Source organism: Eulemur rufifrons, chromosome 16, assembly GCF_041146395.1.
Source record: "Eulemur rufifrons isolate Redbay chromosome 16, OSU_ERuf_1, whole genome shotgun sequence".
NCBI lineage: Eukaryota > Metazoa > Chordata > Mammalia > Primates > Lemuridae > Eulemur > Eulemur rufifrons.
In genome coordinates, this window is record NC_090998.1 from 77,754,113 (window position 1) to 77,781,383 (window position 27,271).

Genomic DNA, 27,271 nt, shown 5'->3' on the forward strand with positions numbered 1-27,271 from the left:
GAAAATTAAAAAAAAAAAAAAAAGACAAAGAAAGAAACTCTAAAAACAAAAAGAAGCAGAAGTTAACAGTTGCTTACCTATTGAAACAATTGTTTAGGAATATTCTTTAACACTGTGCTCACCCAAAGAGAATCACTGGAGAAAGTAAATTTCAGAAATGTTTCTGTTCTTATTCCATAAACAGTTTGACCTGTATGATGTGCTATATTCTAGTGATTTATCAAATATTGGTGTGGGTGTGGGAATATTGCTAATGTCAGATGACTTGAGAACCAGGACTGGGGCGTTTACACTGTGCTTAATTGAAATGAAAATTTTCCCTAGGAGCAGAGTAGGTTTAAAAAGCTTTCTCTTTTGACTTCAGTTGTAAACTCGTCTACTGCTTTTCATTTCTAATATTAATATATATCAGATGAAAATATTTTTTAAAAGATGGAAAATCTGAGGAAGAACTTTATTATTAAAATAGTCCAAGGACTGAATCTATAGATAAGCTATCTCCTTGTCTCCTTACTGACATAGGGAATTAGGCAGCTGTGGAGCCCAGATCATTTCTCTTAATTGGGTTTTTATTTAGGAGGGGCGGGGGGATGACAAGTGGCTCACCTTGGATTCTTTCTCTGAGAAACTCACACCTGAGCTTTGAACTTTAAAGACATCTGATGTTGCTTCTGGTGCTGTCTTACAATCACTTCAGCAGTATTAACAGGAGAGGTAGAGGCACAAAAATCATATTAATAATAAATAAGAAGGTGGGAGGAAACTTCTGGAGGTGACAGGTTTATGTCGTTGATTGTGGTATTGGTTTCACAGGTGTATGCTTATCCCCAAACTCATCAAGGTGTACGCACGAAGTATGCATGTACAGCTTTTTGTGTGTCAGTCATACCTCAATTAAGTGGTTTAAATATGTATACATATATTAATAAATATGTATGTGTATATGTAGTTCTTCTTCCTAAAGAAACAGGAGAGGGATAAAGACATTTGGGAAGCCATTGTGTTTCTGGCTGTGATTTTATAAAATGATAGACACCTTCATCTCAGTGTCACCCCCACCCCCAAATCTTCCAAATTATGGACGTGCGCCATTTGCACTGTGGACTTTTCTGTTTTCTGAAAATGTTGCAATAGGACTGACGCAACTCCTAGTTAGCTGATCAGGTACTGATCAGGGAGGGCCCAAGCGCTCTTGTCATGAGACCCTTCCTCAGTATCTGCAGCAGTTTCCCACGAACCTCTGACCTCTCCCTGCACCTGGAGAGGGAAAGTAATGTAACCCTTGTCCTTATGCTTGTCTCTACACCTCCAAGATCAGGTCGAGTTGTCACGGAAAACCCAGTGGTTGTGAGGCCCTGAGAGCCCTGTAAGGAAAAGAAAAGAAATGTGTGTGTGCATGAGGATGTGGTGGAGCTAATTTTTATTCCATGTCTAGTAACATGTCTCAGGCTTTATTTAAATTGCCAGCTTCCTTCTCATGACAACCCTGCATGAGATTTTTTCTTATACTCATTTTACAGATGGGGAAACTGAGGCTCAAAGAGGACAAGTAACCTGTCCACAGGCAGACAAGAAGTAGCATAAGCTGAATTGCTTCTTCTTCTTCTTTTTTTTTTCCTGAGACAGGGTCTCTCTCTGTTGCCCAGGCTGGAGTGCAGTGGCATCATCATAGCTCACTGAGTCCTCAAACTCCTGGGCTCAAGGGATCTTCCTGCCTCAGCCTCCTGAGTAGCTGGGACTACAGGCGCATGCCACCACCCCCAGCTAATTTTTTAAATTTTTTGTAGAGATGGGGTCTTGATACATTGCCTAGGCTGCTCTTGAACTCGTGGCCTCAAGTGATCCTCCTGCCTTGGCCTCCCAAAGTGCTAGTATTAGAGGCGTGAGCCACCACGCCCAACCAGCAGGATCTGAATTTGAGGGTAAGTCTTTCTGACTCCAAAGACCCTTCCTGGCTACCCCAATATTGCTGGAGGCTGGGAAAACTTGAAATCAGGAATGACAGGGAGCACACAGTCCAGCCGGAAAACATTCCAGCTTGACAGGGATGATTTGTTAAACCCCAGAATGATTCTGAACATTCCCAAAACCTCATGCATAGGGCATTTTCTAATGACTGCATCATCAGCAGGGGAAGTGGAAAGTTTGCAGCACTATTTGTTTTAACCCAGAGGTCAGTCTAGGATAGCTGAGTGGACACTTCAGTTATCAGCATCTTCATTAAAGACTACAATGAACCCGCCATAGTGCTGTGATGAGGGCCATCGTGGAGGAGCTCAGAACTGCTGTGGTTCCCAGTCTGCAGGTTATGAAGGCCATGAGAATGTGTGATGTGCATATCACGATGTGATAGATTTTCGAAGGCTCACATTGTTATTAGATGGGTGCATAAAGTACAGGAAGAAGGTTCTTTTCTTAATAAGGAGAGTTTTCTCTTTGCTTTAAATCCTAGCAACATAGATTATGAAGGGGCTAGAAGAAATAGGAACAATGGTCACCCCAGCTATTTCTTATTGTCTCTATATTTTCTCCCAGTGGAGATGTAGCTAAAAGGCGTCATGTATGAGTGTCCTTAGTCACCAAGCTGCATGAAGAGGCAAAAAGCCTCATTACATAAAAACATCCATCCATTTGTCTTCTCTCCCACGTCTCTTGCCTTGCTCTGGAATCCTCTAACCCCTTTGCTCTCCACAGCAAGTTATTTTCTCCCTCAGTTTGTCCCTCTCCAATGTTGGCTATAAAAGAATGTCTGCTACTCTTATTCTCTCTCCTCTTTGTACATTTGTGTTAATACAATGCTAATGCAATGCAACTTGGTTGTGATGTAAAATTGCAAATCTTGCACAGGAAAAAAATAACACTGTTTATTCTTTGTTAAGCCTAAGAAATATAACAAGGTTCTGCTGATTAAAATGAATATGGATGAACGTAAAATAAATTTTATTAATTTTCATTTTTCAAGATAAAATTCTAATAAAACTTTGAGATTTGGGTTCCCATTTTAAATAGATTTAGATGGTCTTTCCCTGGTCCCAATGAGCCCGAGGTAACTTGGGTCTCTTACACTTTCATGAATGTCATTAATTCAAAGACAAAGAGAAATGGCGTGGCTCCACATTTTCAAGTCCTGTAGGTGTATTTAACGTGGTTATCTGGAAGACATGGTAGATAATGCACTTGTCCATGGAGAAGACAGCCCTGCTGAGGGATATTACTCATCAGAGGAAATCCCACTGTTCTGGGGCTGAGATTGTCCGTGATAGAGCAGAGAACTACCTGCTGCCACTTCCTAGAGAGATGGAAGGTCTAGGTGTAGATGCCAAGTGCACACCAGCATGGGCTTAAGGAGCAAAAGCTGGCTGTGGTCCAGGGTTGGGAGGGCAGGGCAGGACAAGGAAATGTCATTCCAAAGTGGTTGTGCAGGAATATCCTTGCTCTCTGAGAGTCCAGACTCTGAATCCAAGGCCAGGCCTGATTGGGCTGCAGGAGGTCAGGGATCCTTTGTGACTACATTTAAAAAATCTATGCATTTTACAGTGGATTTTTAGGGGAATAAAATCCTTCTACATGCTACTACGATGGTGGATATGTGTTATCACACATTTCTCAAAACCCATAGAGTATACAACACCAAGAGTGAACCCTAATGTAAACTGTGGTCTTTGGGTGATAATGATGTGTCAATATAGGTTGACAAATTGTAAAAAAAGTACCACTCTGGTGCCAGATGTTGATAGTAGGGGAGGTTGTGCTTGTGTGGAAGCAGGGGGTATATGGAAACTCTCTGTACTTTCTGTTAAATTTTGCTGTGAATTTAAAAGTTAAAACTTAAAGTTTATTAATTAAAAAAAATCTGTGCATTTTACGTATGTTTTTCCTAGAGAGAGGTTTATAATTTTCATCGAAGCTCAAAAATGTTGCACAATCCTAAAAATGCTTTAAAAAAACAAACCAAACCCATCCCTCCTATATGGCATCCAATCCTATAATTGGCAAGATGAAGGAAGACAGGGAATGATATTTACAGAATTGATATACCTTAATGTATTTATCTTATTAAAAGGGACAACTTTATAACTATGGCTGATATCTTTTTACCTTCCACCAATCCTATTCTCCCCTACTTCAGTCTTTCAACGTTAATACATGTAAAAACACTTCAGTCTTTTTAGCTACTACCTAATTTTAGATACCACAGAGTACAGTTTATTTAGCCATTCCAATGTTGATGGTCATTTAGGTGGTTTCCACTTTTTTACCATTAGAAGAAATGCTGAAAACAAACATCCTTGTGCACATGGGCAAGGGTTTCTCCAGGAAAGATACCTAAGTAGTAGAATTGTATTTTATTTTAATATATACTGCTAAAGAACCCTTCAAAAGGACTGAAAACTATGCTCCCACTAGCAATATGTGAGAAACCATATTTCCATATACTTTCCCCAACTTTGAATATCATCAAACTTAAAATTTTTTTGACAATATGATAGATGGAAATGATACCCAGTTATATTAATTTGCATTTTTCGGCCGGGCGCGGTGGCTCACGCCTGTAATCCTAGCACTCTGGGAGGCCGAGGCGGGTGGATCGCTCGAGGTCAGGAGTTCGAGACCAGCCTGAGCAAGAGCGAGACCCCGTCTCTACTAAAAATAGAAAGAAATTATATGGCCAACTAAAATATATATATAGAAAAAATTAGCCGGGCATGGTGGCGCATGCCTGTAGTCCCAGCTACTCGGGAGGCTGAGGCAGTAGGATCGCTTGAGCCCAGGAGTTTGAGGTTGCTGTGAGCTAGGTTGACGCCACGGCACTCACTCTAGCCCGGGCAACAGAGTGAGACTCTGTCTCAAAAAAAAAAAAAATAATAAAAATAATAATTAATTTGCATTTTTCTAATTATTAATCGGTTTCAGATGTTGTCTGTGTTTATTGGCCTCTTGTGTTTCCACTTCGGTGAATTTCCTTTTTATTTCCTCTGCCAATTTCTCTCCTGAATTGTTTATCCTTTCTATTTTTATTTATAGGAATTATTTACATACTGTTTGTACTAATATTTTGGCTTTTATTTATGTTATAAATATTTTTATCTAGTGTCTTTATTTAACTTTGCTTATGGTGCCTTAATTTCTGTCTGACATTTTAACATTGTAAAATTTATTCTTTTCCTATTTATTTCTAATAAGTCCTTCTCAATTCTCAAGTTCATAAAGATCATAAATATATTCTCTTCCATTAATTTTATAATTGTTAAAGTCTTTACTCTATTTGAGACTTATTTTCAAGAATGATGCAAGATAGAAATCTTTACTTTTACCCCCTAAGAATAGCCTGACATGATTTTTTGTTTACCCCCTAAAGAACTTTCCTGATATAATTTCTTAAATAGGCCATCCTTCTTCTGCTGATTTGAGCTGAATCCAGTAGCTACAGCAGAGAGAACTATTTACGGTTGCTCAGAACACGGCATGCTGTCTGTGTTCCCTTCTTATAGCATCTCCACTGCAGCCCATTTGCCTAGCCTAACGCCTCCTTCTTAAGAACTGTTTGAAACCAAGTTCAAGAATCAAGCCTCCACCTTCAGAGAGACTTCCCTCATTCTCCTAGTCATATCCCTGCTTAACACCCTCCAATGGCTTCCATTTAGAATAAAACTCAAAACTCCTTACCTGGCCCACAGGCCATACGAGTACTGCCTACTCTTGACCCTCATCTCCTACACTCACGTCCTAGGCTCACTGGGCTGTTTTCCAATGCTTCCAAGTACAGGCCCTTAGCACTTGCTGACCACTCTGCCTGGACTTCTTTGCCCCTTGCTTGGCTTACTCCTTCCTGTCCTTCACATCTCAGTTCAAATGTCCACTTCTCAGAGAGTTCTTCTCTGATTGCCCTCTCCAAAGTGGTGTGCAACTGGACCACTCTAGCCTTACCTCTTTTATTTTCTTATTATCATCGTCAGAAATCCTGGTATTTGTTCACTTGTGTATTATCCATCTCTCCCACTAGAACATAAGCTATCTCATCCACCAATGTATTTCTAAAACCTGGACCAAAGTTTGGCACATGGTAGAGAATTAATGAGCGCTGGATGAACGAAAGTCCCTCCTTGTGCTCCTGAAGGGACCTCTGCTGTGTTTACCTCCGTTGTAGCAATCCTCACACTCTTTTAATTGGGTTTTCCTGGACTGACTTTTCCATTAAGCTTCCTGAAGGACTGTTATTTTGTGTGTGTGTGTGTGTGTGTGTGTGTGTTTATATGTCCAGTGCCTGACACAGAGTCAATAAATATATACTGATTGAATAAATGAGGGAATGAATTGGAAATTGACATTGACATTCCATTTTTAACTAGTAAATTTAGTAATTTGAAGAAAATGTTCACTTTAGGCTGGCTGTGGTGCCTCACACCTGTAATCCTACCACTTTGAAAGGCCCAGGTGGGAGGATTGCTTGAGGCCTGGAGTTTGAGACCACCCTGGGTAAAATAGCAAGATCCTGTCTCTATAAAAAATAGAAAAATTAGACAGGTGTAGTGGTGTATGCCTGTTGTCTACCTGGAAATCTTAGATATAAAAGTTCATTACTGTTTGGTTTTTATTGGGCACCATCTTCAGAATGACATGGTCCAATGGCCATACTGGCCCAAGGGCATCCTAATTGGCCTGTGGTCAGTACTGGCCATACATTGTCCTTTACATCTCTTTGCAATCTAGGAAGGATCTATTTATCCTAAATCCATATTTTTGCCCTAGAAAATACTTCAGTTTGAGTGCTGCTGGGAAGACTAAATACCTGGAAAGATATTTTTTTCTTTTTCTGGAGTTCTCTTCTCTTAATATTCTTCCAGGCTTTGGCCTGAATCCAGGGCTTCCCCTGAGAATGAAATGATAATGGTTAGAAAACCTTCAATTTTTTCCTGCCCTTTAAAAACGGATGATATGGATATCCAACAAAGTTTGTTTTGCCATCAACTACTGAGTTCATCTGAGACAGTGTCACGAAGGGTGATATCTTTGTGTGTGCAGAGTTCATAGTGAACCAGCACATGTAATTGGTTTTTATCTTCATCTCTCAAGAGCTGAGACTCCTCTAAATCAGAGTCAAAGCTATTTAATTGGAGCAGTGGCTTCCCAAGGTCTCCATATGCAAAGGATTTACACTAACTCAGAGGAGATCCATTCACCATGAACTTCCTGTGACACACAGTATCTAAACAAGTAAATATTGATAACCAGAAAGTGGGAGTCCAAGCTACCAGCAACTATGTGTCTTATCACAATAAAAACAAACAGTGCATACCATTTCTGAAATTATTCCTGGGTCCTTAAGTTAAGAATTAGATTACAGCATCATACAGATAAATGTAAAGTAAAATAAACATTTTGTCCCTGTTCCCACCATTACCCAAGGTTTAAGCTTTGTATCATCAGAATTCTTTCTCTTCTTCCTCCTCCTTTGTGTATGGTGTATTGCAGTTCCTTCCTTTCCATCTCTACAAATGCCACACTGGTGTGTACTATGACCATCTTATCTCAGCAACAATTCCCGAATTTGTCTCTCTTTTACTCCCCTGCCCCTTCCACCTTTTCATTAGAGTAATCTTAAATACAGACTTCATTGTGCCACTCAAAATTTCCAATATCTTCCATAGTTGCATTCCTCAAACATTTTACAGGAAGGAATTACTTTCTCCTCAAAGCTTTAAGAACGTGTGTGTGGGTGAGGGCGAGAGTGTGTAGGAAAGGGCGAACGAAGCCCAGTATGAACATGCATATCTCTACAGACGAGGAAGTTTCCACATACGTAATTTCATTCAACTTTTTTCATTGTGAAATATTTCCATAATGCAAAAAATAAAGTAATATAATCAACTTCCTCATATTTATTGCCCAGTTTAAGAAGGGCTGCGTTACAGGCATTATGGAAACTCCCTAAATTCCCCTCCACTCTCATTCTGCACCACTATTCTGAACGTGGGGTTCCGTACTTTCATTCATGTCTATAAAGTGAGGATCACAAACCTTTTCTACAAAGGACAGCTAGTGAATATTTTAGGCTTTGCACACAGTGTGAACTGTGTTGCAACTACAGTACTTAATCTGCCATTGTAGCTTAAAAAGCATCCATAGACAGTAAGTAAACAGAAGGGCAAATCTGGTCCTTGGCAGGCTGGATTTGTCGTTTGCTGACCCTGCAGTAGAGTATCAGTGATAATATGTAGCATTGTTTTACATATCTTTAAACATATATAAATTATATCAAACTATATGTATCATTCTGCAATCTGATTCTCAATAGGCTGCTCAATATGATGTTTTCCCATTTATCAGTATGAATACACATAGTCCTAGTTAATTTTATAGTCATTTGTAGTATTTTGGTTCCATTTATAATCATTGTAATTGCTGTATAGTATTCAGTTGTGAATATACTGTTTAATGTATCCATTCTCTTTTTGATGGACATTTATGCTGTTTCCAATGTTTTACTATTGGAAACAATGCAGTGAATTTTTTTTTGTACCTATCACCCTATATATAAGTGAGTACCTAAGAAAGGTTCACTTTTTAAGCTTTACAGCAGCCCTTTTATTTAGATTTTAAACCCTCACTCAGTGGAGGCTCAGAGTGGTAGTTGGAGGAGGAGGTGTTGAATGAATAATTCCAGGTCATGGATGAAGATATGGAAGGGCAGTATTGGTGCTCCACCCTTAATCTTCTCATGTTTCCTCCCCTGTGATCTTTCTTTCTTCCTTCCTTCCTTCCTTCCTTTCTTTCCTTCCTTCCTTTCTTCCTTCTTTCTTTCTGACAGGGTCTCACTCTGTTGATTGGGTTACAGTGCAGTAGTGTCATCATAGCTCATTGCAGCCTCAAACTCCTGGACTCAAGCAATCCTCCCGCCTGAGCCTCCCAAATAGCTGGGATTACAGGTGCACACTACCACACCCAGCTAATTTTTCTAATTTTTGTAGAGACAAGGTCTTGCTCTTGCTCAGGCTGGTCTCGAACTCCTGGCCTCAAGTGATCCTCCTGCCTCAGCCTCCCAAAGTGCTAGGATTACAGGGATGAGCCACCACGCCCAGCCTTGTCTCCTCCTCTGTGATATTTCTATTAGACCACAGCTATTATTTCTATGTATGCATAACACTGCTAGCTGTGTACCAAAGAAATTTATGATTCCTGTCTTCTAGAAGTTTACAATCTGATGATATAGTGAAGACAAAAGAGATGAAGTCAAATCATTAATTACCACACAAGGAGGGGGAAGAGAAACGACAAGGGAAACATCCATCAGCAAGCTGGGACATACATGGAAAAAAATCTAGTCAGTTATAAAAAAGAAGTATCATAAATCACTGGAGAAGGGAAAAGTATTTAACAAGCAACTCTGAGAAAATTCACCTTGTACTATAAACTAAAAATAGAAAGCAATAAAAGTAAGCTTAAAAAATCTAATATATTTAACTACATACAATGCAAAACTTTTCAGATAAAGATAATTTAAAGACATGTAGTAAATATACCAGAATGCTAATAATTCAATATACAAAGAACTCTTCCAAATCAATAAAAATGATGAACACTACAATAGAAAAAGGACAAAGGATATAAGTAGAAAATGGAAAGAAACTATCACATATAGCCAATAAGGATGTAAAAAAATATTTCAACCTCACTAGTAATCAAAGAAATACCATTTAATACAAAGAGATAAGATTTGTCACCAAGCAAATTAGAAAAGATTGGTCAAAGTGAGATTGGGTAATGCCAACAAAGGTGTGATGAGGAAGGCACTCTTATTCACTGCTGGTGGGAGTGTAAATTCAAAAAAAATTATAAAATGTAATTTGGCATTTTTTATGCCTTTCCATACTGCCTGAATATACTGCAATGGCTCTTTCATTTTAAAAATGCTTTCATTTAAAAAATAAATTTTAACAACTTTCATCAAACAGTACATGAAAGAATTCTTAAAGTTGGGGCTTTATTAAATTAACAAAATTAGTAACTGAGAATGATTAAGCTAACACAGAGAAGGCAGTTTTAATCCATCCTGCATCCACCCAATCCCCACCTCCAGGGCAGGGGTGGGGACTGAGGGGGGTGTGGAAGATAAGGCAGTGAGCACGTGCAAACGCAGGTATTCTTCACCTATTCTGATCCTATACTCAATCCTTTCTGTATTAACACATACATAAATTCATCTGAATGGAAACGGTGGCTTCATGTTATCTGAGCTTTTATTACTAACTCCAGAGAATTCCTGGGCTTTCTTTCTGCAGTTGCTCCACGTTCATTATTTAAACAGAACCTTTAACAAAGGAGGTTTCCTTCCTCTAGTGCACGTGCTCTAGTGCACGTGCTCTGACAATGCTGACTGTGGTGTACTCCTTTCTGATCTGCATGCTATCTCTTCCACAATAGACTGCTCTCGGTAACTGTGCTCTTAAGCACAGAGGAGGAGCATCGGCCATCCCATTTGTAGGGACAGTCTAAAGGGCAAGGCGTAGTTATCATCAAATGGGTACTAATAAAAACCAGCTATAAACTCAATCCTGAAAATTTTTTAAATGTCTAAAATCTTAAAGTCACTAGAAATTAAAAAAATACATTCAAATGTGTACACATATTTTAGTGGCAGAAACTTAGGATGATCAATAATGGACTCAAGCATAGAAATATGCTACATTAGGATAAATTCTACAGAGAAGTGGAATGAAATGTGAACTCAAGAAGTGATTAAAAAAAAGTTGCCAACTGTTAAAGAACATCTGTGTGTATTTCTTAAAAAGATTAGGGAGGATATTAATTTGTGGTGTCATTCATTTATGTATGTATTTATTTATTAATATTTATTTAATTTTAGAGACAGGGTCTTGCTCTGTGGCTCAGGCTGGAGTGCAGTGGCATGATCATATTAATAGCTCACTGCAACCTTGAACTCCTGGGCTCAAGGACCTCTCTGGCTCAGCCTCCTGAGTAGCTAGGACTATGGGCACATGCCACCATGCCTGGCTAGTTTTTTTTTTTTTTTCCGTTTTTGTAGAGACTGGTCTCTCTATGTTGTTTAGGCTGGTCTTGAACTCTTGGCCTCAAGGGATCCTCCTGCCTTGGCCTCCCAAAGTGCTGGGATTACAGGTGTGAGCCACTGTGCCTAGTCCTGCTGTGGCATTTAGATTTAATTAAATGGGTTAAAGAATAATGCAACAATATATAAAAATATCATTTTTTATAATATGTCAGAAATTACATTTATTGTAACTATTTTATTTTTTATGTGGAAAACTTTAGGTGTAAATCTCAAAAATCCATTGAGGGAGCATATTGGTTTTCAAGGTTCTTTTAGGAGTAGGTGAGCAGAACTATTTAAAGACCACTAGTGTAGAGAACACTCACCCATCACTCATTCTCAATCTATAAAATGACTCATTTTATTGAAGGGAGGATTTGAAGGGAAAAAAAATTCTAGAGCTAACTTGGGGAGACTCCTGGGAGTTAGTCTTTCTATTGCAGTTCTTCCCTCAAGAAGAAGGTGAAGAGTATTAGAGAAAGAAGGCACAGAGGTAATCCCAATTAAAGAAATAATATATGCAAAAACACTTGGCAAGCAGGCTAAAGTGGCTAATTCCAGTAAGGAGCTGTTATGAGGTAAAATCCTACTGTTATGAGATGAATATATTAAGTGGATATATATCCCCACAGTAATCATTGCATTTATTCATAGTTACCTATAGTATTACTTTGATTATTTGAATCTCTTCTGTTATTTGTTTAAGGCAGGGATTAACAACATACTTTTTCTGCAAAAGGCTAGATAGCAAATTCTTTGGCTTTGCAAGCCAGGCAGTCTTGTGTCACAGCTACTCCTCTCTGCCATTGGAGGGAGAAAACAGCCATAGATATTCCATAAACAAATGGGTGTGGCTGTATGCCAATAAAACTTTATTTATGGACACTGCCATTTGAATTTTGTATAATTTTTGTGTGTCATGAAATAGTCTTCTTTTGATTGTTTTCAAGCACTTCAAAATGTAAAACCATTCCAAGCTTGCAGGCTATATCAAAACAAGCAGCAGGCCAGCCTTGGCCTCCCTAGCTCAAGCGATCCTCCTGCCTCGGCCTCCCAGAGTGCTAGGAGCACAGACATGAGAGCCAATGCGCCCAGCCCAAAATCTGGTTTGAGCTATTGTGTTTAAAGGCCCCTTTATGCTGAAGAGTGAGCATAGTATCCAGAAGGATACACAAGAAACTGGCCACTGCAGTGGCACCTTGGTAAGGAGAATTGGTGACGGAGCTGCGAAGAGTTCATTTTCAATGTACTGTTTGAATTGCTGACCATGTGCCTGTGTTACCATTTCAAAAATTAAAGTTTCCTTTTTTAGAGACCCTTAAGGATTGTGAACCCAATGAATCTGAGAGTGGACCCTGCTAACTGTCTGAATTCTAGAGAGTTCTGTTAGCTTACAAGGGACACCCCCATGGTGGGTCTCCAGCCAGGGATAATAACCTAAATGATACAGAATTAGGGGAAATGGACTTTCATTTCCGCGAGCAAATGATAAATTATGTCCTAAAGCTTTGTGCCAATAGGAGAGTGAAATTCTTATTTTATACCATTTCTCCAGGAAGAGCACAGCAAATGTCATGGAATTTGGCAGAACTAAGCAAGAAAATAATAAAAACAGACAATTTAATTAAGCCAACATTTCTTGAGGGTCTATTGTGTGCCAGACACTTGATTTGAAGGTGCCAAGTTTGTATGAACATATAGAGGGAAATTTATTACAGGAATCCAAGATGGAGATGAGTGTATACCTGGAAAATATTAGAGAGCTGTCATGTGCTACGGAAGTTATAGGGGAGCATAATGAACTGGCTCAAGGTTAAAAACAAATACAGATGTGAGAAAAGGAGAGCACAAAGGGAAACCTAAACTCAGAGTTATAATCTCTTTTTTCCTGGTTCTTATTGAGACAGGGTCTTGCTATGTTGCCCAGGCTGGAGTGTGGTAGCTATTCACAGGTGAAATCATGGTGCATCACAGCCTGGAACTCCTGGGCTCAAGTGATCCTCCTGTCTCAGCCTCCCAAGTAGCTGGAACCACCATTGTGACACCATCATGCCCAGCTTCTGTAATTTCCTATTTTTTTTTTTAAGACCAAAGGAAATGGGTCTTAAGTTACAGAGTTTAAGTTTGGTTTGAATATTAGGAAACATTTTTGACTGTTGACACTGTGGGGTCCTGGAAGGTATTAGTATGGGAAACTGTGGAATTTCCCGTTCCTGAGATAGGAGAAACTCTATCTAAAACAAAAGTTGCCAGAATTTTGGGGGGGCTTTTCAACCCATTTATTACACAATAAATGTACAGACATATATTTCTATACACAGTCAGTATACATGGTTCATATATTATATATTCATGTATACACACTGCATATATTCTTACATGATTGATATGTATGCATTGAAACTTGAATTTCCCTAGTCTTCAACTAGCTTGTCAGTATGAATGAGGTCCTATTAATAGCCGCACCTCAACTTTTGCTGGCTTATTGCTCAGGACCTTGTAAGAGCCTCCCTTCCCCACTTCCACAGGGGTTATGGCCGTACCTGGGATGCTGCTTCACAATTTTCCCAGAAAGGCACCGAGCCCTCTTGGGTTCAACGTCCCACTGTCATATGTGGCCGAGTCGTTTGAAGGTGAGGGTAAGGGTGGGGTTGAAACGAGCTCTGTCTCTCCTACTTGTTGCGTTAGAAGAGTCTACCTTATAGCTCAATGTTTGTAGGCTTCATTTTTATTTATAGCCCCTCCCTTCTTACCTGTAGATGGCAGGAAGGCCTCCTGAATCTAGTGTGGGTTGGCCAAACACAGCTATACCGAGAATTAACATTTCTCTCATGATTGAAGCTTTGTCTTGGGGTGAAAGTCATGTTTCCTAGCTCCCTCTGACTTTAGAATGGGTTTTCTCCCAACAAGCCCTCGTCTTAATGGATAGGAGAGTTTGGTAGAGTTTGGTAGGGCTATGCCATTGGTTTACCAGATAGACTCAGGTATGTCTGGACCCCACAGTGGATGAAGTTTGTGTCCCTTCCCAGGAGACTCTCATTCCTCCTCTACAACCACTCCCTCTCTGGTGTTTTCTCCTCAGTTTATATGTGCTCTAGTATTGCCCATCTTTAAAAATTGCCCTTGAAACCACATCCTCCTTCAGAAAGACTGCTATCTCTTCAGTAGTCAAGATAGCTACTTCCCTCTCTCTTGACTCCCAATGTCTTCATACACAAACTTCTCTGTTAGAGCATCCTGTTCTTTGCCTTCATAAACAGCTTTAAGAACATGTAATCATCTACAAATTTGAGTGATTATGTGTTTAATGTCTCTATTCCTCATGAAGCCTGATGTCATGGATTATGAGTTCTTTTGTTCCTTTTGCCATTTTATCTTCAAAGATCCAGCACAGGGCTTAGTGCAGAATAAATTCTCAATCCTTATTTGTGGAAAGCATGAATAAATGAATGAATGAAGCAAACAGGTCTCTCGTGGGCTACCTTACCAGCAGCCAAATGTATCTGAAACTCACTGCTGTTTGAACTGGGCCATTTGGCTAGTGAGAGAGAAAGAAATAGAGACATGAATAGTAGGGAAATTCTAATGAAATAAATATTTGTCCAACAAAACCCTTATATTCTCTTCCTAAATAGCAAATATAAAGTTATTTATTCATAAACAAAATGATTTTGTGGTGAAGATAGGAAAAAAAAAGATTTGAAAACCATCCTCAGAAAACAGGCTGGGAGAAGAGGTTCTGATAGCACACTTTCCATTATTTAACCTTTCAGTTGATTTCTTTAGGGAGGCAGAAGACATCTTGGAAGGAAAGAAAGAAACCAGGAAGGAAGTCAGGCAAGAAATAAGACCCAGAGATACAGCTCAGAGTGAACACTGCTTTTCTTGAGTTCTCGGATGTATTCTGGAGATTTCCTCAGGATGAAACTTCAGACATTCTGGTGAGATTTACCATTATTTTCTTCATTCTAACTTCTTCTTACCCTAGATCAATATACAACCAAGGTAGACCATAAGAGTGAAAATGCGTACCCCTGAAATTTTCTCTAAAAGGCAGAAATGAAGAAGATTTGGGGGGGATTGCTTTCTGAATTTTAAATCTGCTGACATAATGCCTAAATAGTCAAGAAAATTCCAGAAGAAAGTGGCTTTAAACCACTATTCTGTGTTTAGAAAGATGGTTCAATTTTAAAGTTGAAGATAATAAATCATGGATTCATCTCACTTTTAATGAAGGATTTTATTTGTGTGCGTGTGTGTGTGTTTACATATAAAAGAAATAAAGACATAACCAAAATGTCATATCTTCCCCAAATCTCCCAACTGCTGAAATTTAAATGAAAACATATGGTGTTTTCCTAGCTAAATTAGAGAGTATCTCTTCTGAAAGCACACATCTTGGACATTTTTAAATCCAAGTGAGGTATAAAAATGATAAATATTGAGAAAAGATACATATAGAAAGGCTATGGCAAGCAGTCTACGAAGGGAGCCATTTGTACCTTTCTAAACTATCTTGTTCTCCCCTTCCCCATCTCTCTTAACCACCCCCCACATCCCTGCAATTGTGAACTTTTTTTATTTGCCTTTCAGGGTTTTCTTTTGAAGACAACCATAACAAAAGCGCATTCTCAAATTGAAAAACTTGGATGGGATCAAAAATGAATCTCATCGAACACTCCCATTTACCTACCACGGATGAATTTTCTTTTTCTGAAAATTTATTTGGTAAGTTGTCAAGTTCATGTGAATATCAATAAAAACAAACTGCAATTTAGAAACACATGAGGAAAATAACCTAGATGATGAGTCTGAGAGTCGGGAAAATGTTTTTGTTCTTTCTAAGTACTCAGTAAATGTTGGCTACTCTGCAAGGTTAGAGGTAGATTGGACCTTGGATTCCTTGGACCTGATAGTCTTCATTTTTATAGATGAGACTGCAAGACTCCCTAAGCTGTGTGACTTGCTCAAGGCCGTGAGGCTAGATAATTAACAGAGCTGGGAGTAGGAACTGATTCCTGCTCCAGGGCTAATTCTAATATTATTATAGCAGGCACTAAAGCATGAAATCATGATTCTTATGGTTTAATATTATACCTATTAAAGGCTGAGCTTACTTAGGTTATAGCTCCGTGGTAGCTTTCCTTTCTACCATGTCTCCGGTGCTGGGGAAACTGTGTCACAGTGCCTGGATTAGTCACTTAAACTGGATTGGGGACAAATTGTACTAAGTTGTTTTCCATAGATCTGTAACTAGATGATACCATAAAATGATATATTGCTCCACTTTATGCATTTATGAAAAACATCTCATTATCAAGAGTTTCAACTGAGAACATTAATAAACAGTCAGCTGGGGCAATATTTTGGGTGAGGCAGGGAGCCTTCTGCCACTGTTAAAATAATTCCCTTCTGCATAATTAGCCCTGCTGGGAGGCTTGGGTGTTCTCGGTTTTTACCCTACATTAAAATATGGACCAAGGTAGACTGTAATAGTGAAAATGTAAACACTTGAAGTTGCTTAAAGTTCAGTGTGTTAAGGCATGCTTCCTTATTTGGTTGCAGATGTTCCTAGCAGATATTAATTAATAGTTTATGTCAGCCGGGCGAGGTGGCTCACGCCTGTAATCCTAGCATTCTGGGAGGCCGAGGTGGGCGGATCGTTTGAGCTCAAGAGTTCGAGACCAGCCTGAGCAAGAGCGAGACCCCATCTCTACTAAAAATAGAAAGAAATTATATGGACAGCTAAAAATATATATAGAAAAAATTAGCCGGGCATGGTGGTGCATGCCTGTAGTCCCAGCTACTCGGGAGGCTGAGACAGGAGGATCCCTTGAGCTCAGGAGTTTGAGGTTGCTGTGAGCTAGGCTGACGCCACGGCACTCACTCTAGCCTGGGCAACAGAGTGAAACTCTGTCTCAAAAAAAAAAAAAAAAAATAGTTTATGTCATTACCTACTGTTCATTAGCACTTTATTGTGTCATTGTTTATCAAGTCATTTCCAAGGAGGAGTCATTACCTGTATTACCTATTTATATGTCTACCTGCCCCAATGGTATAAGAGCATTTAAGGCCAGTGACCCTATTTTATTAATCCTAATATGTGCTTGATAAATAAGAATCTGGTAATAAATAATAGAAGGGAAGGAGAAATGAGGTTTAGGGGAAAAAAGAGCTGTTGATCACTAACTGTCAGAGAGACCAAAGACAGTAGTAATTATTTATGAAATGCCAGTTCTCACTGCATCTTATTTCTTCCAGTTGACTTTTCTTCACCCTGTGGATTCAGTCAAGGGCAGCGGAAGGCCCTCCTGCCTTGTCTGGCCACTTGACCTCTTGCTTCTGGCCCGCCCTTCTATAGCTCCTTAGAAAAACCAATTTATAGCCATCTTATTAATTTTTGCTTTACCAATCAGAACTCACAGAATAATGAGGACTGTTGGTACCCATGATAGACGAAGGAAAATTCCACTTAAGATTATTTTTTTCAAATGAAAACTGCCATTTCCTGCTCTAAAATTTTACAATTGCATGTTGAGATCTCCCAGTCTGTACTCTGGTGTCATCATTATTCAACCAATCTATTCGGCTTCAATGTGTACGCAGAGAGGAAATTGTAGGGTTTCTCTTACAAACCAGCCCAGCTTTAAGCAAGCACACAGGCTGCAGGTTGACCTTGGCAGCCAGGCAGCCACGAGGTGAAAAAGGTATCAGTAAACAGAGAAAATGTCATGCAGGGGCGATCAGGTCAGACACATCTGCAAATGACTGCTGAGGAAGCGCCGCTACTCCTGCTTGCTGCGCTGTGGTTCCCTCATCTCTCCTTTGCTGGGCCACATTCTTACCCAGTTTCCTAACGCTGCATTTAAGGTTTCCGAGAATATATAGCACAAGATGCATGAGCTGCATCGCACAGCTGCTATTCCTGGCTGGAGCAGATTCCTCCATCTTCATCTGTCCCCCCTTCTGGTAAGCTAATCTGAACCACGCATGGCCATGAAGACTCCTTTTCCATTTCCTCACTAAGCGGTAGAGCCAGGTCTGAGCATTCTTTTCAGATCTCTTTCCTACAGAGCCTCAGTCCCACTCCACTCAGCATACCTGAGCTAAAGGTATGCCACAGGGGAGGATGAAGAGAATTCTGATTCCTTCATTCCTCCTCTCCATCCTCTGGTGTGTCCTGATGACACTGACGGGCTCTACGGCCTCTCCCTGTGCTTAGGGTGGAGCACGCCAGGGAACAGACTGTGACCCCGGGAAGAGCAGCTCACAGCCTAACTCATTGCTCCTGTATCTTAAGCTATGCCAGAGATCCAGAAGGGTTAATCCATGGCTTCAACCAGCCAGAAAGCTGGACTCTTTTCCAATGGCCTAACTGTGTACTCAGAAACACAATCAGGTCGTTACAATAGGGGCAAGTGACGTTTATGGTGGAGTGTACAGATAGCCACGTTTCTTCTATTCAGGCGTTGAGCAACACCTTGGAATAAAGCAGAGAATGAGGCAGGCAAGATCCTAGTGGAGGGTGGATGCACAATACACGTCAATAAATCAATACACAAAATAATGTTGGGTAGCGATAAGTGCCAGGAAAACAAGAAAACACATTGATGTCCTAGTGTCTGGGCGGCTGGGTCTCTGAGCAGTGGACAGTTGAGCTGAGCCTGAAGGACAAGAAGCCAGGGGACTGTTCACTCCCCGAGGAAGGCAGAGCGAGAGCAAACGCCCAAAGTCTGAAAGGGACTTGGAAGGGCCTTGTCTTCTCATTTTGCTTTAGGGCAGGAGGAAAAAGTCTAGAACTGGCTCTAGCCTCTGCTTTCCCATTTTCCAGCTGTGTGGTCTTGAAAACAACTCACTCAGGTTTGATTGTAAAGGGAGATTATTAGGCTGGGAATTCTAGGACCCCATCTAGTTTTAATGTGAGTCTGCAAAATGCTGCAGTTGTCTGTCACCTGTACTGTCTGTCTGTCTGTCTGTACTCAGTGGTGCTCACCTGGTACACGGCTTGACAGGTCCTTTAAGGTGGCCCTAGTCACAGTCCCCGTCACTGAAGGTTATTATAAAGGCCATGATAAAATTGTACCTTTGAGACACCTGGAAGATGACCTGTGTCAAAGACAAATACTGATAAGCATTAGCTAACTAGAGCTGGGGACACTAATGACCTTTTCAGTGATACCAGTGGCTTCTTCTGGAGATGACCATGGACGCCTCACTCTCCAAAGGCTTTGCTGAAGGGGAAGGGGAGGTCTCTCCACATATGTAAATGCTTGCTCCAGAAAGCAGAGCCTGAAGCAGGGGCTGTGTGCGGGCAGTTCATGTGAGAGGTGACGGGCACAAGTGAGGGAGTGGGGGGATGAGACACGGAGGGAGGGACACCCAAATGAGGTGAGTTATCCAGATCACTGCCATGGGGGAGGTGAGCTCGGTGCCACTAGGAGTAGCATGAGAACTGTCAGTTGAGGGAGCAGGGACTGGAGCATGTATTAACCTGGCCTCTGGCTCCCGTTGGTTGAGGGTGGCCCCTGGGGACGTGAACTCCCCTGCACCTGTTGACTGTCCTTGGGCTCGGGCCAAGCCGTCTCCTGTGCTACTGGAGCAGTTCGGGCAGACTGCAAAGGCTGTGCGGGCAGCTCTCGAAAGGGCGGCTGTCAGCCTGAGGTGAGTCTGAGCTCGCACGGGATGAGCTGCCACAGCTGCCGCCAAGTCAGAGCTGGGTGAAGGGATGTGACACCGTCACACAGAAAGAAGGGAAGAAGCTTGGACAGCGTGGAATTAGAGAGATGGGGCTGCAGTCACCTCCCTGAGCTCCTTTAATTTATTCTGTTGCCAGACACCCTGAAAAATCCAGATGGGAACCTAGCCCCGGGGTAACTGAATCTGCATAAAGGACGGGGATGGAAGGCCACGGTGACCTCACAGAGATTAGTCGTCTATCCTTTGGGAGATCCTGCAAGCCAGGACACTTGGTCAAAGATTAATTTAATGGATTAAGAAAGGCGTCTCTGATGAATGACGGAGGCGAGGTTTTATGTAATTAGTGCGTAATTGAAAGTAATGATGACAAAGTCCGCAGCTTCCCACCATTTGACTTAGTGAATAGGGTAGGAGGTGGTATATTCATGAAAGTCTATGTTTAATTGTAGCAAATTGTGGCTTAAAAACTCAAAAATCGCACAAGTTTAGAGACTAAGAGAGAAAACATTCTAACAATAGGACAGAATAAGCGTCACTTCTGCTCCCACACACACGGTTCCCAGTGCAGCGAGTCCCGGTTCACTGAGAGCGGTGACACTGGGAGTGGAAAGAAGGAAGGAAACAGAAACAAAGGAAGTCTCAGAGGCAGGCGAGACTCTCTGCACTTCAGTTTTCTCCCCTGTAAATGGGGATAGTAATGACACACTTCCCAATTTGTTGGGAGGAATGAATCGGTTGTGTGGGAAAGTGCTCCGTAAGCTGCCTGGCATCATTAAATGTTATCATCAGTCCAGAGTTGGAGGCTTAGCTGTTACATTTTAAATTGTTGAAATGATAAACACCACTCCACTCATTAAAAGAAGGAAGTACTGTTTATTTTAGCATTGTGGAGTGCAAAGAATTTTCAAGGAGCCAACAAGAATTAACAATATGTAAATAAATTTCTGGGTGCCCTAAGGAAGGGAACAGATGTTCTATCTCATCTTGACATTAGAGCTTTGCTAACAGAAGCTTTGGAATCCATGTTTTATATTATTTTATTATTGTTTCTAGCAGCCTTTCCAAAGCCCCACTCTGAAGGAGGCCCTGCAAATGACAGGGGACAGATCCCATGCAATGTCCTACACTGACATTTCATTTCTTTTGGCTATTTCTCCTTGCTTTATGCTCCACCTAGCTGTTTATGCCCATTTTCTCTGGGCATGCTTTATTTTTATCAGAAGATACTCATTTTGAAATCTGGTTCTTGCCTATTTATTTAATGCTTAAATTAAAAGACTATTCCAGATGTTGCAGAATCAGTCAGATGTTTAGAAATACAATTAACGGTCTTGAGATACAGTTTTGTAGAGTATTTCTGACATTTGATTTCAGGTATTTTTCCATCTCACTGAGTTCAACTCGAGTGAACATAGTTCTGACTTGTTAGGTGAATTAAAGCTGAAAGTTTCCAAAATTACCATTTGTTCAGGCAAAATGAAGCTCTGTTTTTGCATACTTGAAATATTTTATCACTACTGTCCCTTATCCACAGCTTTAAGCAATCTCTAGGGTTTTTATTAATTCATTGTGACATTGGGTTGTTTTTTTTTTTTTTTTTTTGAGACAGAGTCTCACTCTGTTGCCCAGGCTAGAGTATGGTGGCATCAGCCTAAGCTCATAGCAACCTCTAACTCCTAGGCTCAAGTGATCCTTCTGCCTCAGCCTCCCAAGTAGCTGGGACTACAGGCATGCGCCACCACGCCCGGCTGATTTTTTCTATATATATTTTTAGCTGTACATGTAATTTCTTTCTATTTTTAGTAGAGACAGGGTCTCACTCTTGCTCAGGCTGGTCTCGAATTCCTGACCTCGAGCGATCCTCCCGCCTCCGCCTCCCAGATTGCTAGGATTACAGGCGTGAGCCACCGCACCTGGCCAATGTGACATTGGTTTTTGCTCTCCCAAGGAATCCCAGATCTGGTACCCTTGTTAGTATAGTAAAGAAATGGGAGAAGGAAAGAAATATTGAATGAGCCTTTCCTTATTACAAAATTGATTGCTGCTTCTTTTAGATAGGGCATGCATAGGTTGGAAGGGGCATGCAATAAGTCAGGTAGTTATACACAAGGTGGCCAGCAGGCAGGTGATTCCATTGCAGTCTAGGGCTTAGCTATCAACCTTGCAGGCTAAGAAACAGGGGCTCCAAGCTGAGAAAGACTGACTGTAAAATCAGATTGCAAATTTATAAATCTACAGCGATAAAAAAAATTGTTATGATAACAGCCACCTTATCTTGAGTGATTTCTATGTGTCAGACATCACGTTAAGTCCATTTTAGATCTGTTAGCAGAGTTCCAGGGTTCAATCCCGTCTCTGCCATTTACTAGTCTGTGGTCTTAGGCAAATTCCTTAACTTCATGCAAGTTACTTGCTCGTTTAACAAAGTGCTAAGAAGAATGCCTGGCACATCATAAATACTCTATTTGCTATTAATGTTAACTCTCATAACACTCTTATAAGGTAGGTACCATTACTATTCCCTTTTTATAGTGAGATAATGGATATTTAATGATGTTAAGTCTGCTTAAGCTTCCATAACTAGTCAGTAGGCAACCAAATATAATCAGGACAAGGAATCAAAATTGAATGTTTGAGCCTCCAGGGTAGAAAGAATACTCTTATTTACTTTGTCAATTGAGAAAGTCTTTTCAATGAGCTTATATTACTTAAAGTGTGTTGCTCTCATCTCTTCTCAAAGGTAGTTCTCAGAAAAGCATTGCCAACATTCGCCCTGGGGCTTCCCTTTTTTCCTGCCTTCGTGGCTGATGCTCCATGCTCCACGACTGGCATATCATTCATATTGCTCCCAAGTACCATCGACAGCAGTGCTGTCCAACAGAACGTTCTGTGATGAAGGAATATTCTGGATCTACTTTGTCCAATACAGTAGCCACTATCTGCATGCAGTTGTTGAAAATTAAAATGTGACTAGAGTAAGTGGGGAACTGACTCTAATTTAATTTAAGCAGCCATATATGGCTAGTGGCTACTATTTCAGACAGCACAGATCTTCAAGGGAAAAATGTATTTTTAGAAAAAAAAATAACACAAGGCAGTTGATCATCTCTGAGAGAGAAGCAAAGGGATTCAATCAGTCTCACTAGGAGAACATTCTGCGGTCTGTGTGAATTTCACTCAGTAACAGTGGTTTCCTGGATCAGCTAAATTGTCCTGCTCACTTCTTATTTAGTGTAGATGTTTCTGAGGGCAACAGACAGGTTCATTTATTTTGGCCAGTGAAAAACTCAGCGGAGAATTCTTGAAATAGAAAACTCGGAAATCGTTTGTCTTGGTTCATGTCCTTTGGGTAGCTCTTCCGCCTACGACCCTCTCAAGGCAAGGATAGCTCTGGGATTGTGAGGAGAGGAGAGTGAGATGAGAGGCACACTGAGGTCAGAAGTAAACTGAAATACACCCACGGACCACCACTCGTTTCCTCTTTCTTGCCGATCAGGACAGGCATACCTTAGTTTTTCACCCGTGGGATTCTGAGTCAGATGACCTGGGTTAAAGTCCCAGCTTCATCCCTTACTAGCTGGATGGACAAATCACTTAACCTCACTGACTGGCTGTTCCTCATCTGCAAAACAGGATTGAAGATAGTGGGCATCAGAAATAATACCTTTCTCGAAGGGTGAAAGGGGGGATCCAACGAGATAATGTATGTGGAACCACTTCGTAAACTAGGAAAAGCTATCAAAATGTCTCAGCAATGAGCATTACATTTATGTAGATCACCTTTGCCTTTTAAAACTGCTTCCAGATTTATTATCGCCTTTTATCTTCACAACAGTCCTATGAGGGAAGTAGGGCGGGAATCATTATCTACGTTTTACCATCTGTTAATGTAGACAAATGGGGCCCGTGGAAGCTGAGACTCGCCTAAGGTTACACAGTGCGCCCGGCTGCTTTATGCCTGGGCTCAACCCTGGACCCACTGAATCCCTTTCTAAAGCTCTGCTTTGTAAAAAACAGCCAACAGACATAAGTTTGACATACTGAAGTTATGCTTCAAGATAAAAAAAAAATGGAATTATTCCTATTCAATAAGCAACATGAGCTACAACATGAGTCCAAAGCTGAATAATCGTAACATCGATATGATAATGACAGATCGCTACCCATTGTGCTAAGCATTTTATACATATTATTTTATTGAATCCACATATAACTCTATGAGGTGGTGTAATTACCAGCCTCATTTTACAAATGAGGAAATCAAGGCAGAAAATGGTTCAGGAATTTGGCCATGGTTCACAGAGCTAGCAAGTGCCAAGAAAGCCTGGATGTATTAGTTTGCAAAGGCTGCTGTAACAGAGTACCACAGAGTAGGTGACTTAAACAACCAAAATTATCTCACGGTTTTGGAGGTTAGAAGTCCGAAATCAAGGTGTCAGCAGGATTGGTTCCTCCTGAGGGCTGTGAGGGAAGGACCTGTTCCAGGCCTCTCTCCTTGGCTTATGGATGGCCATCTTTTCCCTGCATCTCCTGACAGCAACTTCCTTCTGGGCATGTCTGTCTCTGTGTCCCAATTTCCCATTTTTATAAGGACATGAGTCATATTGGATTGTGGCCCACCCTGATACTCATTTTCATTTGATCACCTCTGTGATGACTCTGTCTCCAAGTAAGGTCACATTCTGAGGTACCAGGTTTTAGGACTTCAGCATATGTACATTCTCAACTTATGATGGCTTGACTTACGATTTTTAGATTTTGACAATGCAAAAAAGACATGCTTTCAGCACAGTATTCGATAAATTGCATGAGATATTCAATACTTTATTATAAAATAGGCTTTGTGTTAGATGATTTTGCCTAACGGTAGGGTAATGTAAGCATTATGAGCATGTTTAAGGTAGGCTAGGCTAAGGTATGATGTTTGGTTAGATTTATTGAATGCATTTTCAACTTATGATATTTTCAACTTAAGATGGATTTATGATGTTTTCAACTTATGATGGGTTTATTGGAATGTAACTCCATCATAAGCTGAGGAGTTTCTGTATTAATTTGGTAGTGGGAGAACACAGTTCAACCTATAACACTGGATACAAACCCAGGTGGGCAGGTCAGTTGCTTGCAGACCTCACACTGTTAAGCATCATGCTTTACTGCTTCCTGATGTTACAAAATTATATCATTCTGCAGCTTTTTGATAAGAATGAATGTCAAGACCTAGAGCGTGGTACTTGACCTCCAAATCCATTCTTTGAGCCACTTAGCAGAAACCTACCCTCTAAAAGTTCTTAAGCTGAAAACGTGCTCCAAGAAAATGTTTATCTAAGCGACTGGTTTCCAGCTTACTAGGCAATTTGGCATCGAGGACTTTTCTCATAAACATTTACAAATATTCTGCTCTGTAATGAAGTTAATCAGTAAACCACATAACCTCTGGCCTCTTTTACTCCTCACCTAGTCTCATTTTCAGTTGCTGTGAATAAGCTAAGAATGGTAATGCAGTTTCAGGGATTAGAAAATCCAATTCAAATTACTCCTCACCACAGCTACACACCACCAGGATTTATCACGGGAATGATGAATGCGAAGGCTGCTAAAGGTAGGACACTGGTCACAGGTGCTCTTGGACCTGTCTGGTCACGGAGCTTTTGCAACTGGACCGAGGAAATCTGGGGAATTTTTGTTGGAGATTATAGCAACAGATCCCTGTCAAACATGGCTCAGTCAGACCCAGAAGACTGGAGTGGGAGATTGAGGTGGAGTGAGTTTTACAGGGTTCTAAATAGGTTATCTTATTGGGATTAAATCAAGTATGTTTCCCCTAAAATTTGTCATGGGATATCATGTCGAATTAGCACCATTCTTTCAAGTCAAACAGTTCTAACATTGATCCCAATGAACACTTGAAAAAAACATTTTAATATACAATTAATGCAGTGTTTTAAAAATGGCAAGTCTCAGATCCCAGTGAATTATGAAATATATTTAGTGGCATGTGACCAGTATTAAAAACTGGAATAGAAGTATCAGAGTGCTCCTTAAAAAGTAAGGATGTTATTTTGTGAGAATTTTGTTTGAGTTACGTATAGGTAAGTGTATACAGAGGTCATGATATAAAATGTATTTCAGACTATGAGTTTTGGTAAAAAAAAATAATAAAAAGAGATTGAGAAACACAAATTTAATGAACTAGTTTCACAGCAAGTTTCTCCCAATAATCTCTAAAAATAAATCTCTAAATAGTCTCTAAATCAGATAAGTAAAGAGTTGAGCTTTATGCTTAGGCTATTTGTTTTCTTTGAATTAAAGCATAGGTTATAATTAAAACACAGTATAATATAAATTCTATTTTAATATTTTTCTCACAGCAGACACTTGCCTTGCAAATTTTCAGCAAAAAGAAATTCTAATTCTGATCATTTTTGCAATAATGACAACTGTGAACATATTTTTTGATCATAGACTTGGCAACATACCATTTTGTTTGAAGGTGATGTATAAAAGTGACTGACACTATATTTAGAAATGGAAATTAGTTGGAAGGCTGAGGAGAAAATTTACCATTCACTTCAATTTAACCAACATTTACTAAACATTTGCTATGTATCAGGCATTGTGTTAGGTCCCAGAAATGAAAAAAAAGGGAATATAATATAATAGTTTCCCTCAGAGAGTTCACAGACTAACCACAACAATAACAAAAATATTTTGAATGGTTAAATTGTGTCAGGTACTATGCAGTTTACATTCTTTGTCTTAGTTCATTGTTATCCTAACCTCTCACATTGATATTACATTATTCCAGCTTTGTAAAGGAAGGAACAGAAACTTGAAGAAGTTCAATGTCTTTCCCAAGTTCATAAACCTAGCCAGTGGTGGGTGAACTGAATCCAGATTTGTCTACTCAGTGGGGCACTCTTAACTAGAATCTCATACCACCTCAAGTATAGCGTGGGAGACAAGCCTATAAACAAATAAAAATGATTGTACATGCTTCTGATAAGTGCTACAGTAGAGGGCGTGGACAGAAGGTAGGAGAGACTAATTGCACCTGGGGGAACTGGGGCAGGCCTCACAGAGCGGGTGATCAGCTGACCAGGCAGGGAGTGGCACAAAGGCCTGGTTCCAGGAACAGCAAAAACTTCACAAATGAAACTGGGTCATCTAGTCAAGAAACTATGGATTAGGAAATAAAGGAAGACAGAAAAGGTAATTTTTTCATTCAACAAACAATCATTAAACACTTACTATGGTTGGCATTGTGCCAGGGATGAAAAACTGGAGGTAACCTGGACCCTTTCTCAGGAGCGTCGGAAACTAACAGTGAGATCTTGGAAAGTGCCATCACTGTTGCATGAACCTGATTCTCACATTTGGGAACACAGTGGTTCTGGTCACAAACTCCTTAGACCCGCACTGTCTAATATGGCAGCCACTAGCCACATGGGGCTATTTAACATTAAATATTAATTATTTAGAATTAAATAAAATTAAGAATTCAGT

General features: G+C 40.3%; 1 protein-coding gene across 9 annotated transcripts in view; it reads left to right on the plus strand.

Moving 5' to 3' along the window:
* NR1H4 (nuclear receptor subfamily 1 group H member 4) overlaps nt 1–27,271 on the plus strand; it is a 99,986-nt gene that overhangs the window by 34,208 nt on the left and 38,507 nt on the right. For 4 of the 9 annotated variants that reach the window (XM_069491063.1, XM_069491062.1, XM_069491061.1 and 1 more), the window contains 2 exons: nt 14,855–15,009; nt 15,662–15,796. In XM_069491063.1, coding sequence (XP_069347164.1) covers nt 15,718–15,796 — 79 coding nt within the window. In that variant the 5' untranslated portion in view covers nt 14,855–15,009; nt 15,662–15,717. Of the gene's footprint in view, nt 1–1,787; nt 1,923–11,541; nt 11,647–13,658; nt 13,702–14,854; nt 15,010–15,661; nt 15,797–25,215; nt 25,368–27,271 lie in introns of those variants that run through there. The other 5 variants (XM_069491059.1, XM_069491060.1, XM_069491064.1 and 2 more) reach the window with 4 other exon arrangements.